At 42.4% G+C, this 14,715-nt stretch overlaps 2 protein-coding genes across 2 annotated transcripts; one reads left to right on the top strand and one right to left on the bottom strand.

Moving 5' to 3' along the window:
• Positions 1-10,774: 10,774 nt before the first annotated feature.
• LOC108085893 (uncharacterized) lies at positions 10,775-12,881 on the top strand. The gene is made up of 4 exons (XM_070286487.1): positions 10,775-11,366; positions 11,427-12,091; positions 12,161-12,434; positions 12,492-12,881. The coding sequence occupies exons 2-4, from the start codon at positions 11,677-11,679 to the stop codon at positions 12,826-12,828; spliced, it is 1,026 nt and encodes a 341-aa protein (XP_070142588.1). The 5' UTR covers positions 10,775-11,366; positions 11,427-11,676; the 3' UTR covers positions 12,829-12,881.
• On the bottom strand, positions 12,843-14,688 carry Trmt61 (tRNA methyltransferase 61). Its single transcript, XM_017182655.3, has 3 exons — positions 14,430-14,688; positions 13,917-14,375; positions 12,843-13,210 (listed from the first exon to the last, which is right to left on the bottom strand). The coding sequence occupies exons 1-3, from the start codon at positions 14,596-14,598 to the stop codon at positions 12,879-12,881; spliced, it is 960 nt and encodes a 319-aa protein (XP_017038144.1). The 5' UTR covers positions 14,599-14,688; the 3' UTR covers positions 12,843-12,878.
• Positions 14,689-14,715: the final 27 nt, after the last annotated feature.

The raw sequence follows: 14,715 nt of genomic DNA, 5'->3' as shown, positions 1-14,715 counted from the left end.
CAAATCATTTTTATGCAGTTCACAGCAATTGCCATTGGAACTAATGCCCATACACTCTTTAAAGCCAAATATATTCCGCTCCGCCTTCACCAAGAGCCATTTGCGAATATCGTAACTAAAATAACAAGAGCCCCAAGGAGGGCTGTCCATTAGGATGTCCTACAAAGGAGGCTGCAGAGCATATTTGTCTTAAAAATAAGAGAGAAAAATGTTTACCGGCTCTAATTAGATTTATTTTCTTTTATGTTAACTAGTATTTAGTATTATAATAACCTAAAATAATATTTTAATATTTAACTAAATAAACTAAAATGAATTTAAACTATATTGCACCCCTAAAAATCCTGTAACCTACTTTAAATACACGAATTTCTATATAATATAGTTTCCTTCTTAGCTAAAATCTTAGTTCAACTTTAGTTCAAAACCCACTTACCTTCGTTTGAATTTCAAATGTTAGAAGGCGGCTTTTTGGTGCTATATTAATATGTAAGCTGCGCCACAACCAAACAGCAAACATAATAATTCGTCTATAATTTATACACAATTGTGGATAAAATGTGTACAAGCATAATTTACACATAAACAAGGCAGAAAGCCAACTAACAACGGCCAACACAAACACACACCATTGCAAGGAACCAGGCTTAGAAGGGGCAAAAAAAGAGGCAGCAAAAAAGCAAGGAAGATGAGTGCGGACCAGGTGACTGAGAAATTGATCAACGCTGTGGCGGGACATAAACTAAAAGCTTATTTAACATTAATTTCGCCACGAAAATCACAGAGCAATTTTAAACATAAGTTACAAGAAGATAGAGAGGGAGAGGAGGAGGAGGAGAATCCCCTTTGGAAGCTGCGGCCAACATGCGAAACCCTCTTACCATCCCACCCCACCACCTGCCCATTGCAGTCCCGTGTAATCTAAGCTGCCATTAAACAAAATACAAGAAAAAACTTACGAAAACATATGCTACATATTACCTCTGTGGGGCAAGGCTAGGTGTACAGCGGCGGGGGGCGCTGGCGGAAGTAGGGAAGCGAACTTGTACAATGGGATGAAGAGGCATTTTACTTTAAATATATCTTATATTTTATTATCTATTATTATTATCTATTTTATTATATTAATATTGAAATAAAATTATTCTTATAAACTTCCTTAGATATTCTTTATTTTTCCATAACCCAAAATCCCTTGAAAATATTTTATAATATTCCCCATTGTCCAACGACCTGCCCGGCTGGTTGCAGTTCGGCTGTTTGGCAGACAGTCGGGCCTTTAGTGGGAGACGCAGAAACATCTCTCCACGCTGAGCAATTGCACCTGCCCCGGCCTGATCTGCTCCGATCCGCGCGTCTGGCTGGTTGCTCTGGTTTGCTTTGAGTTTGGGTTTTGGCTGCAGCATTGGCTGTGGCTTTGGTTTTCGGCTTCAGCTCCGGTAGGATCGCACTACGTACTCCGGCAAGCGAGCTACAAAGATTTAGAGCGACATTAGAGCAGTCAATCCATCATGACTGAACATTACCATAAATTACACAGAAATAATTGATTATTACGAGGAGACGGAGAAGGACAGACGGGGCTCCAGCTTTTTGCACATGCAACGGGCTCCCACCGCCTGCGTGTGTGTGTGTCTCCGTGTACGTGTTAGCCTGGCCCAGGCCCAGGCCAAGCCAAGCCAAGCCAGGCCAGGCCAGGCCAGGGATCTCTCAGCGAACCGATTTAGTTTAAATTACGCTGGGAAGATGAGCGGCGACCCGGTCAACGCAAAGGTAACTCCCCAGTCAAGTCATCCACTCAGTGGCAAATTAGCGGGCATCAGACCAAGATTCCTGCAGAGAGGAAAATATAAAGAAAACAACAAAGAAAATATTTGAATTAAATTATATGAACTTTTGATCTGTTTTTAGAAAATACACCCCTAAATTATTATTAAATATTTGATTTACCTATGAATCTCGAATTCTAAACCTAAAATTCAGTTCTTAAACCACTCTATTTTTTCCTCCTGTGTATCCATCACTTCGAACTCTTCGAAGACTCTACTAAGCACTTTGAACTTGCAGAAATTACAGCCAACATTGGAACGAACATCCTACAGATATATTACGCCCGCTGAGTAATTGCGAAATGAAAGCGCTTTAGACGGCAAAATTTAATCAAAGTAAACAAACAAATATTTGCCAATACTTCAAGCAAAGTGATCTGTCAGCTGAGATACAAGGGGAAAATGTTAGCTTTACCGTTCTCCAACTTGGCTCTATTCCTTTTTGGCCGCTTAGACAAATTACCAGCTATTTGCGTGATGTTTAAATGAAGTTTTGGTAGAGTTTTTTTGGAGAGCTTAAAAATGTAATTGGTACGAGTTTAGTTGATAGGATACATCTAAGAGAATGTTAAATACTTTAAAATAAGTACTATCATGTTTTTATTAAATATAAATAAATCTATAAATACATTCAAACAAACCACAGAAGTATTTCCTAATAATTTCCACTTAAACAATCAATTTAATTGGGCTTTTCCAATTGTCTGACAATTAAAGTTTCCCTTTCACAAGCCCAAGGTTGTTACGTCGCACCAACAAAGTGAAAATTTCCAATAGCAAAAACCTTTTTGTGTCCCGCCGCCTTATAAAAATACCCACTCCCATAATGAGCCTCACAATCGCAGGCAAAAACCCACAGATATCCGTTGATATCTGAAAATGAAATCGGAAAAAGTAAAAATAGAGATACAGATACAGTCGCCAGCGAAACTTTGAATGATTGCCAAGTGGCGATAATAGCTATATATATATATAGGATATAAGGATATTCGGACTGTCAGTTTGTCAAGCGGAGATTGCACTGACACCTGAAGTTTATTATCCACTGACGTTTCAATTCTGATTGGAAATGGTATTCGGATGGGTTGCCAAACAAAAGCCCAGGCTTTGATGGGAATCTGCATCCTCCTCGCGGTCTCCGGTTGAAATTGATTGATCGTTGAGTTTTTATTGAGTGATTGATATAAAGCGCTGGGGGAAATAAGTGAGCTGGACCAGAAACAATAGTTTCAATTACAAAAGGTTCAACTGGAGAAGCTGAATATGTAAGTTGGAGTTATAAAGGAAAATCGTAATAACAACTGCAGTCAAAATACTGGGGAATATGTGAAGATTTCTTTAAAAATTCACTTAAATCAGTTTATTGAAACTTTGTTTAGATTAGTTTAATTAATTGAATTATAATAATAATTTTAATTGAGCAATAAGAAGTGTTTATTATTTTTATATGATTTTTATTAGATCTCCCATTCAAAACTATATTTTTCCCTATAACTTTCATTGCGACTTCTGCTGTACATGAGGCAAAGCCCACAAAAAATATTATTAGGCAATGAAATATGGAGCTTCCAAGGTGTTTGCACGCTCTGCTTCAAATCGCCATCGATTTCGACTTCGACTTTGGCTTTAACTTTAAGTTTAGCTTGAGCCCAACTCGAGTTCAGCTTCAACTTTGGCTCTCCTTCAGCTGAAAATGTTCGCCTGCCGTTTCTTGGGCTCTTATCAAGATGCTTTCAATGTTTCGTTTAGGATTTTCATTTGTAGCATTTAGCTGCTCTATAAAAAACCAACGGCGACTCCTCTTCTGGCAATGTCAGTGCATAAAAATATATATATATATATAAATATTTCTATATATATACACGATGGCCCGTTTGGCCGACACTCGTAAATTACAATAAATTATGTTGAAACTGATTATTCCATACAATTTATGGGGCCCTTTTAAGTGGGCGTGTGCACTTTTATTTTATTGTGAATGATGATGTAAATGATGTTGGCATCGGCCCAAGTGGAAGCCTGAATTCAAGTCTTGGCCCAGACTGGGATGGTGGTGGCTGGCTTTGGGTATGCTGAAGTACGCTGGAGTTGAGCCCGGGTCAAATTGTTTTCGGGGCTGATGGGTTAATGAGGTTCAAGTTCTTGTTGTTGAGCGACCAGTGCACGTAATGGCTCCTAAGATTGTGCCGCGGAAGAAGCTGATTCTGATTCTGAGGCTGTATTGCCAAAAAAAAATTTGTGAATGCACTTTAGGCCGGCTTCAAAATTGTGGGAGTGTGTTAACTGCGGCAACAACGCCGGCTGCCTATCAAGGGCCACAAATCAGCGAGCTGAGCCAACAACATTCGACTTATAAACACACACATCATCCCCATCTCCACCTACACCCCCATCATTATCATCATCGGCAGGATCTGGGGGATCGCGAATAGCCTTGGCAGCAGCGTAGCTACAAAAAAAAAAGAAATTTAATTAAGAAAATCAAGTCAAAGGCCCAAAAAAAAAAAGAGCGTTGCGTTGCGACAACAACGGCGAAGACGCGCTCCAGCTTTCATATCTGATTGAAAAGCCCGAGAGACCCAGCGAGGAAGAGGCCACCAGACACAGCCAGCAAGGGAAAAAATACAACAAGAAAATAAAAGAAATCCGAGGGGAACAAGAAAACTGAGCTGAAAACGAGTGCAGCGAAAAATTTGATGCGATTTGGATCAGTGCGACACAATGAGGAGGCCAATGAGGCAGGGACCACCAAAAGAGGCAGGAGACACAGGGCCATGTAGCAAAGGCATATCATTCCTGTACACGGAAAAAATCTAATTAAATTCTTAAATTAAAGTACGTTCTAGAGAGAGTTTGTTTAGAGTTTTAAATAATGAAATTTAATTCTTAATATTCAGTTTTTCTTTCCTTAATAATTATATTCCTAATTAAGCTAAAACTTTTCTTTTTCATAATACATTTTCTAAATTTTTCTGGTTATCTCAATGCTGCTTTTGCTATCTCAATTCAAATTTAATTTCCAAATACTTGATTATTAGTAGTTCCCCTTTTTTCTGAGTGCCTTTTCTGTTGTTTTCCTTTTTGTCAACGAACGGATTTCGATGATTATTCATTGGGCATGGCTGTCCCAGGGCTCACACACAGACACACTTGTCTCTGTGGCAAACAATTTCAGCAATTAGAATATCAAGCTATGCAGATCTTCCTCGCTCTCTCTTTCTCCCTGTTGTCTCAGCGATCGGCGGGCGATGCCGCCAATTGACATTGGCTCAGGGGAGATCAAAAAAAGCACTCGCACACCCAGGCACACCAAGATCTCTGTGTGGCGCTTTAATGACATTTCTGAGGAACAACAACAACAAGAGCAAAGCACTCAAAGGCCACTCCTCCCCGCTTTACTTCTGCCTGTGTGTGGCAAGCCGAAACGAAAGACTTAGGACACAAACTTGCAAATTAAAGAACATTAATTTTCGCCCAACTTGCGGGAGAAAGAGAGAAACCAGACCACAAGGACTGCCGTTCCACAGTTCCAGCCAGCTCCTTGTGCTGATTGATTACACCAGCCAGCCAGAAAGCCAGAAAGCCAGTCGGGGCCAGCAGCAGCAGCAGCAGCAGCAACAGCAGAAAACCGAGTCTGTGCTCTCCTCAGCCTTTTGGCCTGGGAAAAAATCATAATAATAATGATACATAATAAAAATGGAAAACTTCTAGACGCCATATAAATCAGAGCAAATATGAATTGCTGTTTGTGTCTGACTCTACTGACTGTTTATTTGTTTGTTACTCGCGTTTTGTTCTTTTCACCAAAGGGGTTGTTGTTGTTGCCCCAAGTACTTGGGGCTTTTGTCAATTGCCAAGGCACAGTGGTTGTAAGAAAAGAGCAAGTGAAAGTATTTAAGTATTTATTTTATCATAAAAGTAATCACTGAAAGTTAAACCGTTTAATGATTATTTTTCGTAGATACTTAACAGTTATTTAAAGTTAATAAAAACTAAATGAGTTGGTCGAAGAGTTGACTAATCGTAAATACCCAAATTTGCAACCCACTGTATTCAATTGAACTGCCTGCATTTGGCATTGTTCCGCGCAGCTCCGCTCTTGTAATACTGTCTGGCTCCTTGCCAGCTTTTGTTGCAGTTGCAGCAGCAGCGCTCCTCTCTCAATGCACGCGGCGGTGCGGAGGAGATTTCCAAGATCCGAGACTGGAGACCCGACCTGGGCCAGACTCCGACGTTGTCGCCGCTTTGTGGCCCATTGTCTGTGTGGGAAAAAGCCAGCGCGACTTCTTGAAAAATAAGAAAAAACTTGAAAAAAAAAAAATAACACAACACAATGTATGCTAACCGATAGTTTTCAATGCCAAATGGTTTATGCATTCGAGTGCTCATGGCAATCATAAAGCGAAAATGCATTGGCCTGGACAATGCCTAAACGCCGCATAAATTCGCTTTAAGCATCTCCCGGGAATCGTCGATAAGCATATGCGGCCAGTTTAACCTACATCTGGGATGGTGGACGCGGAGCTTCACAGTCCCCGCGACCAGATCTGGCACGGACTGTGGTGCCAATCATTATATTTTAACAGCTTGTTTGCTCGCTTGTTTTACAAATTGAAATCGCCAACGAAAATGTTACAATAAATTTAAATAAACACAAGCATTTCGCCGACAACGAAGCGGACGTTCGGCTGGACGATTGGGGAATACTTGGTGCCGTTTGCAGCTCAGCCTGTCCGCTGGCTTTTCTTTCTGCATCCCGAACCTAATCGCTGCGTTTAATTTACTTAAATTATACTAATGATCTTGTGCTGCCCCGGGTCCCAGAGCAGAGCACACCGGAGCAGCAGTGCTGAGCGGAGCAGCCCCTCGTGGCAAGTCGGAGTCATTTGTTTTGGCTCGTTTATGGGGGAAGGCGGCTCAATTGATTTGGTTAAAGCAGCCGCCAAAGCAAGCCGCCAGCCAGCCAGCTAGCCGGAGACCAGGAGATGTGTCCAAGTCGGCTCAGTCCCCCGTTTCCGATCCCGATCCGTGGCTAGTGCGAATCCGAGTGTTGCGAGTGTCGCTAGATATGGCCTGACATTTAGATGAAGTGTCTGTGAATCTGAGCCGAGTCGTCGTCGGCCTCTCGGTTTCCAGCTGCGTTGGCCCGGCTTAGCTGCTCTTTGGGCCATCTAAATGTCGTCGTGTAATTCCATTCATAAACAAAACTTTAATTTTATTGAACACGGAGAGGAAATAGAGTGTATTTCCTTAGTTTATTTAGAGAGAATAAAATTTAGAATTTAAATACAAATTATTGTACTGATAGAAACCCTTTTAAGAATAAAAGAAACCTTTAAGAAATATTTAAAATTATAAATAATATAAAACGTATATAAGTAAGTTGACTAGATCCCCATTTATCTCTGTGCATGTGAAGTTGACATGGTCGGACTCTTGGAAACTGCGAAGGCGTTGGCTTTGCTGGGATTGCTGCAGTGGTTGCTGCAGCTGCTGCTGCATCAAAAACGATTATCATAGACCTCAAAATGGCTCAATTAGTTCTCATGGAACCCCAAGAATCGAATTCCCCGCGGCTTGGCTTTTCTCTTCTTGCGAAAGTTTATTGATTGGCACTGCATACCTGTTGAGTTGTAGCTGCGGCATAACTCCGAGTTGTCCGGAGAAACTTGCTGTGCATTCGGAAACCAAAAAAAACACTGCAGTGGCATTTTTCCCCCCAGCACTCACTTTCAGCATTCATTAGCCAATAAAATCGGATTTCATGGGAGCTAAGTATGCCACACTATAAGGCCTGCCATTGACACCCATGCGATTGTTGTTAATTAATTAAAAAGAAATACTCATAGACGATTGCGTTGACAAGATAAAATGGCCAAGCCACACACAGATTCAGCTAAAATAAATAAAAATTTAAACTGAAAACGGCAACGGCGACCACCGACATACACGACTCCAGCCCCGTATGCAATAAATTGTGACAAAAAGTCGGCTAAAAACTCTATATACATATATATATATTGGCTATAACGAGTCAAGGTGTGACATTGACCCTGGATGCCTCTGTATTGGTTTTGGCCAAGGCCTGTGTGTGGCACAAATCTAAACAACCAGGCAAAAGCAACAAACAAAAAAAAATTATAACGTTATCGGTGCAACTACAATAATGCATTGCATTTAAAAGTGCATAAAATGTTTATTGGAGTTGCAGTTTTCGGTTTACCACGCCACGACAAATGAACTACACTGGCCTGCAAGAAATGGGGACTTTAGCAAAGGGGATGTCATAGAAAAAACGAATTATATCTGAAGTGCAATGATTAGAAATAAAATAAATATAAAATAAACTAATAATAAATGGATAAATCAATGTTTAATAACATTAAAAAACTTCTTAAATTTCTCTTATCATTTTGAACAAATTTTAAATATTAGTAAGAAGTAAGAATACTAATTTTAAACATTTTTCGACATACAAAAATCTAAACTTTGTTAGCCAGTTATTTCAGGCAGAGTCAGGGCCAAACTTAACCTTGCTAAAGCAGTTATTCTTGCTGTTGTTTCCACTGCTGGTGCCGCGTTTATTGCTATTGTTGTTGCAGCTGCAGGCAATGCCACTTGCAACAACTTTGGCAACAACAACAGCAACAACTATATAGAACACAGCTGTGCTTGGCAACTAAAAAACAGAAAAAAATAGAAAACAAATTATACCAAAGTATTGTTGTATAAACAATTATTGCCATTAGCAAATTGGAAATATTTTCTGTGCTGTGGCTAGACTTTATAGTTTTTTTCTCACGGGTCGCTAGGAAAAGGCTTTCCTTTCACTAAGAAAACATTATCCCAATTGGTTTGTCAATAAGCACAATTGAAATCAGCGATCATCTTCGTAATTAGCCAGCAGCAAAAAGAACCATGGTCGACGACTGGCTGGCTGGTCTGGTGTTAAAGTGAGAGGGGACGGGAAAAAATGTAATTTGTTTTCACACAACATAATCAACATGATAACCCCGGCCAAAAACGTCTTTAGATTGAGTCTAATGATGATAAACGCTTTTACTGTGAGGTAACTACAGACTCCTGACACCGACGCAAGACACTCCAGGCCCGGGACTCCGGTACTCCGGACACCAAACTGCGGACCACAGCCACACAGATACACTCTCGCGCGCCCAGTCGCAGTACCAGTCGCGCCAAAAGATACAGATACGAGGAGGGAAGTTCGAGTCCAACTGTCCGTCCGTTAGTATGTCCGCCTGCCTGGGCCAATAATAAGTCAACATTCCAAGGCGTGTTAAGAGATGCTCGATTAAATGCCTCAATTGTGGCTCATATTGAACACCAACGGGCACAGCACAGCCAGCAGTCGGAGGATCCAGCGGCCAACATCGACACCACACACCACCTGTCCGCAAAGGGTACGAGAGAAGAAGCAGCGGCAGCAAATAGCACGCCCCCACCAACGGTCAAGTTGTGCACTAAGAAAAAATATTGCTATTCTTTTTAAAATGTTTAAACATTAATATAATGAAATATAAGGGTAGTTGATAGATAATTTTACTTGTGGAAAAGAAACGCAAGCTAAATTTAACTCCTGAAAACCAACATTACTATCCCATTATGGTTTCTTTAGGTGAATGAACTTCATCACAATTAGATGGTATTTAGGGAAAATATATTTCAAAAACTTGTATGGCGTACTAAGCAGTTTTTTAATAATAAATTAACTAACTAATAAATAGTTTTTAAAACCAAAACTTAATGTTACCTATAGAGCTTAGTCCAGATCTTCATATTCTTTAGTATCAAAAATTACAATTTCTGAGATTATCCTTGAATATTCTATATTTTCTACTTATACTTTAAACTCTATAACTATTTATTTAATTTCTCCCTTATTTGTATATTTTAATTATATTTTTTTTCAGTGCATCTGTTGGTTGTTACTGACTGCAGTTGTTGCTGTCCCGGGTTGCCTTTGCCTGACTTTTAGCACTGCTGCACCGCCGACGACTGGGCGAAATCGTTTAGTGTCGTACCTAACTAAGAAAACGTATTTTCAATATCGAAATTATTATTATTAGCTGACAGCAAATCGCAGTTTTCAACTGACTTTCTGCAGTTGTTGCTGTTGTTGCCGGCTCATGTAATAAATGGACAGGACCCCAAGTATTGTCTGTGTATACACTTTGTATGATATGCGAGAGTGCTAGACCAAAAACAAAAGGGTTCACTGCCTCAAAAAAGGGTCAATTTGTAAATTGATGCTTGCTAGAGAATTTTATGACAATGAGCAAGATATTTAGAGGTAAATATAAAATATTTAGCTCTACAAAACTTAATAGTTAAAGTAAGTTATGATAGGTTTTGTTTACTACTTGATTTTGTATTTATATTTCAAAGTTAAATATTTAAGATTTGATAGTTTATACTCTAACCAGAAATATTCACATATTTTTAAAAATATTTAATATTTATTGAAGCTAAAAAGGACTAAATTAAATTATGTTTAAATCAATTTTAAGATTGTAAATGCGGCTACTCTAAAAATTACGTTTAAAATACAATTTTTAATTTCTTAGAAAATTTAATTATACCTTTTTTATTCTTAAAAGAGTATTCACCATTTCACCAAGCAAAGCAATCCCCAAGTGAGGCACTGGCTGCCATCAATTTCTCGCTCGTCCCCCGCTCGCCACGAGCTTTTGAAACTTTGGGGCCGGCTTCTAAAGGTGAGAAACTGGCCATATAGCTGGCGGGTGTAAGGCTGCACCCTCTAATACACACACACACACAGCGACGATATGGCAATGCCCCGATGCTGAGACCACAGAGCCAGGCCGGCACAATTATGTGCCATTTTACAGCAAAAAAAAAAATTTCAATAAAAATAATCATTTCCAAATGAAATTTATGCACAACTAAGCAGGTGTTTAGTGGGGAGTCAAGCGGATGGGGCAACAGGCATTTTTTCGGCCAAAAGGTGAAAAGCAGCCACAACCGAAAAGCGCCGGAGACCCAAAGGCTTCGACATCGACTTCGATCCGACTCCCCCGCGGAGCTGCATGGTGAAAATTCGATACAGTTGTCGATTCATCAAACAAGATAATTCGTTTGGGGCCGCCGCATAACAAGGTGAGCTGTGATAAGCAACACGTTGCCATTGTCGGTATCAAATTACGGATCTTCCAATTAACTGGCCAATAATGCGGCGTGGACCCTTTAATTCCCCCCAATATCGGGCCAATACTGCCGACTCACGCACCTGGGCAACATGTTGCCACTAGCCATGTTGCAAGCAAACACAATAGATACATTTTGTAAGCAACAACGGGGGGCTAATCAACTTCAAACGAGAACAATTGCGCCGAGTTTGTTTCTTTGACAGGATCGATGGGAATTGCAAGTGCCTGGGAGGGGGAAATAAACAAATAATATATATTTGAGTGATTGCTGAGAGTCTATATATCTATGATCTATAGGATGAGTCAGTTTTGGGGGGATTTTTTAAATAAATAAAAACAAATTCACAAGGTTTGTAAAGCAGGTTGTTTTATATTTATCTTATATATATTTTATATGATATTATTAAAGCTAATCAAACTAGAAAAAGAACAATTATCGACCGCTGAATCAGTAAACCCCCCAAGTACTTGGCAATAGGAAAGAAACTAAGCTCAACGATTACCAAGAACCCCTTTTCGATCAATGCAAAATGATTGAATCCAATATGAGGCTGGCACTTAACATCCATCAAAACACTAAACGAGGAGTATTTAGAACGGCGGCAGTGGCAGTGGTAGCGGCAACAAGTTGCCGGCAGCATCTAGTTGCCGGTTGACATATGAGCAGGCAGCGGCAGCGGCTGAAAAAGAAGAAAGGAACTTTTGCCGCCACACCAAGTCCCCGAGTTCGAGGAGCGGCTACTACACAGAAATCCGGGGACCTAACAAGCAGCAGCCCAGAATTATGTAACAACTGTGCTTGGGGGCACTCTTCCTTGGGCCGCAAATTTGCAAGTCAAGTCACTGGAGATGTCACTCTGCGCGCGGATCGGATGGACAACTCGGCGGACAGGACAGCAGCTGAGCAAAGCGGCCGCCGCCTAGGCTGCCGTTCCTGTGGGCTGTTGAACTTAATCCCACAGCATGATGGTGCAACATTCGACGAGGCGACGACGAGTGTCCGTTGTCCTGGCAAGGTTGTTATGGACGCGACGCACACACCGCTTGTTTGTTTGCCTTGGCAAACACATACAGGTGAATCAAGTGTAGAAAAAAAAAAACCGCTAGTCCATTCACACTTATCCATCGAAACAACCACCGAAGAAGAGATGATCTCTCGCCGCGACAAATTACTGCAGCAGCCGTGGGAGCAGCTGCGATATGCTCAGCACCGCGAGAAGGTCATGTCCGCCCGCCCAGCCATCGACACCCATACGCCGCGTGCCCACGAGCACGTTCAGCGCAAGTGGAAGAAACAGCAGGTCGAGCGGGAGCGCCAGCAGCAAATCGAGCGAGAGAACCTAAGGCTGCTGCAGAAGCTGGGCGACATCATGCGCACCAAGCGCATCAACAACCTCTGGCTGGAGCCGAGGCCCAAGTGAGTAGGATCCTTCACTTATCGTGCCATAAATATATATCCCTTTCTTTCTTATAGTTTTCTCAATCGCGAGAAACTCTTTCCCACCCGCCCGTACTCCAGCCTCCCTGAAATTGTTACCATCTACGGCAAGCAGCCGCCGGGGCCCCTCATCTACGGCATGCTGCCCAAACCTAATGTCGTTGGTCGTTGCCCTACATGCAGTGGCAATCCGGAACGCACCGAAGTGGCCATACCCGAGCAGCGTACACCTTGGGCGCCGGAAAGAAAGTCCTGGAACCGCAAGACCCAGGAGGTGGCCAAGCAGCAACGCTGCTACCACTGTGGCTCTGTAAAGACCAGCGAGCGCAAGTTTTTCGAGGAGTTCTCCTACTCCTACTCATACGACGAATGATGATGGAAATCGGGTACGAGTAATAAAAATAAATGCAACTTTATTCACCATCAGACCTTGGGTATATTCGGTGGCAACGTGGCGAAGGTAAGGAACCCCGTGTGACCGGGCAGCACTTGGGGATTGCTAGAGGTCAGGTACTTCTTCACCTCTTTGGGCGCTTTGCTCTCCTCGGCATTTGCTGCTGTAGTCGTCGTTGTCTCTTCCGATTTGGGAAGCTTGAGGAACTCCAGATCGATGACGGGCAGAGTGCGGGTCTTGACCACGCTCTCCTGCTGCAGCACCTCCATGGAGACGATCTCGTTGAAGCCCAGCTTCGTCAGCTCCTGAATGCAGCGCTGCGACTGCTCGATGCAGGGCGAGAACGAACAGAAACGACCGCCTGTGGGTGCGGAGAGGAAGAGAAATTCAGGTTTACAAGAGTTTGGCGGATTGAGATTTAAGAATATCATGCTCTCAATATATTCAAGTGTTTTTATAGCCCACTCATGGGGCAGATGGTTCCGTTTAAAAGCTAAAATTTTTTTGATATGTATTTTGTTTATATTTAAATTATAATATTCAATGGGTTCCCCTAAATCCTGTTTAATTTGCCTGCCGTTTCATTGTACCTTAGGTCCGGTACAAACCTGTTGGACAATTTAAGTTCCCATCCGCCTAATGACAAACTCGCCCGGTCAGCCTGCCTTTGGCCACATCAAGTGTCAAAAGCGGGCTCATTCAATGTCAAACTGGGTGAAATGGCAGCTCGACTGACTAGCTGACTGGATCTTTGGCTAGCTGGATGGATCACTGACTGAGTGACCGACAGCGATGGTATTGTTAGGTACTTATTGTTAGGTACTTCTTAAGAATCATATTTAACCAGAGATAAAATAAAGTAAAGCCCAAAGTAGGTACCACAAAACTTGTACCTAAGCTCAATGGTACCTTTAAATGGGATTCTTCGTACATTTCTTGTACCCAACTCTAATATAACCAAAAGTACCCTTCCCAACACTGATGACCGACGAGCTAGGCTCGCATGCCCGATTGTCCCGGCGAAAGGGCGCTGACAACTTGTTGTCAACGCGATGTTGGCTACTCACCCGACAGCTTTAACGCCTTGAAGGCATGCGGCACCGCCAAATCCGGTGCGGGCAGATCCAAGAACACCGCATCAGCCTGGCCGTCCAGTTCCTCGGTGAAGCCCAGATTGCACACATCCCGGTGATAGACGGTGACGAAGTCGGCAAGCCCATGTCGCCGGAACTCATCGCGTGCCTGATCCGCTCGAGACTCGTGGAAATCGAAGGTGTGCAGGTGGCCAGTGGGCTTGAGGGCGCGCAGGAAGTAGTGGGACAGGGAGCCCGAACCCGTGCCCGATTCAATGACCACCGCACCTGGACGCACCTCCAGTTGGTGCAGGATCATACTGATGTCCGGCGTGTAGATAATCTGCGTGCGATGCGGCAGCGTTTGGGTCCACAGTTCCGGCGTAGGCTGCAGGACATGGGCCCAGCCCTTAGAGAGCTCCACGCGGCTGCCGTACTCCACGCCAATGATATCTGTAATGGAGGTGAGTGTCAGAAAGGGCTAAAAACTTGATAACTTTAACTAACTTTCCACTTTCAGGGAGCCATAGTTGGTCTGGAAGATGTGCGGTATGGTCTCGCCCTTCTTGTTGACTATCTCCGGCACCGCCTCTATGGCGTGCATGGAGCTAACGCTCAGATACAGTATCACCACATCCCCCTTCTCGATGTGAGTCTTGGGTTTCAGAAAACTCATTATTTTTACGAAAAACTGCGAAAAAGTCGTTTATTTACAAAATAAGCGCGTGTTGGGGAATAGAGATGGCAGTTATAAGTAGAGATGGGAGATATAACAGCCGATAGCGCACTTTTA

Source organism: Drosophila kikkawai, chromosome 3R, assembly GCF_030179895.1.
Source record: "Drosophila kikkawai strain 14028-0561.14 chromosome 3R, DkikHiC1v2, whole genome shotgun sequence".
NCBI classification, from domain to species: Eukaryota; Metazoa; Arthropoda; class Insecta; order Diptera; family Drosophilidae; genus Drosophila; species Drosophila kikkawai.
Note: the sequence above shows the minus strand (reverse complement) of the source record. Positions and strands in the feature narration are given on the sequence as shown.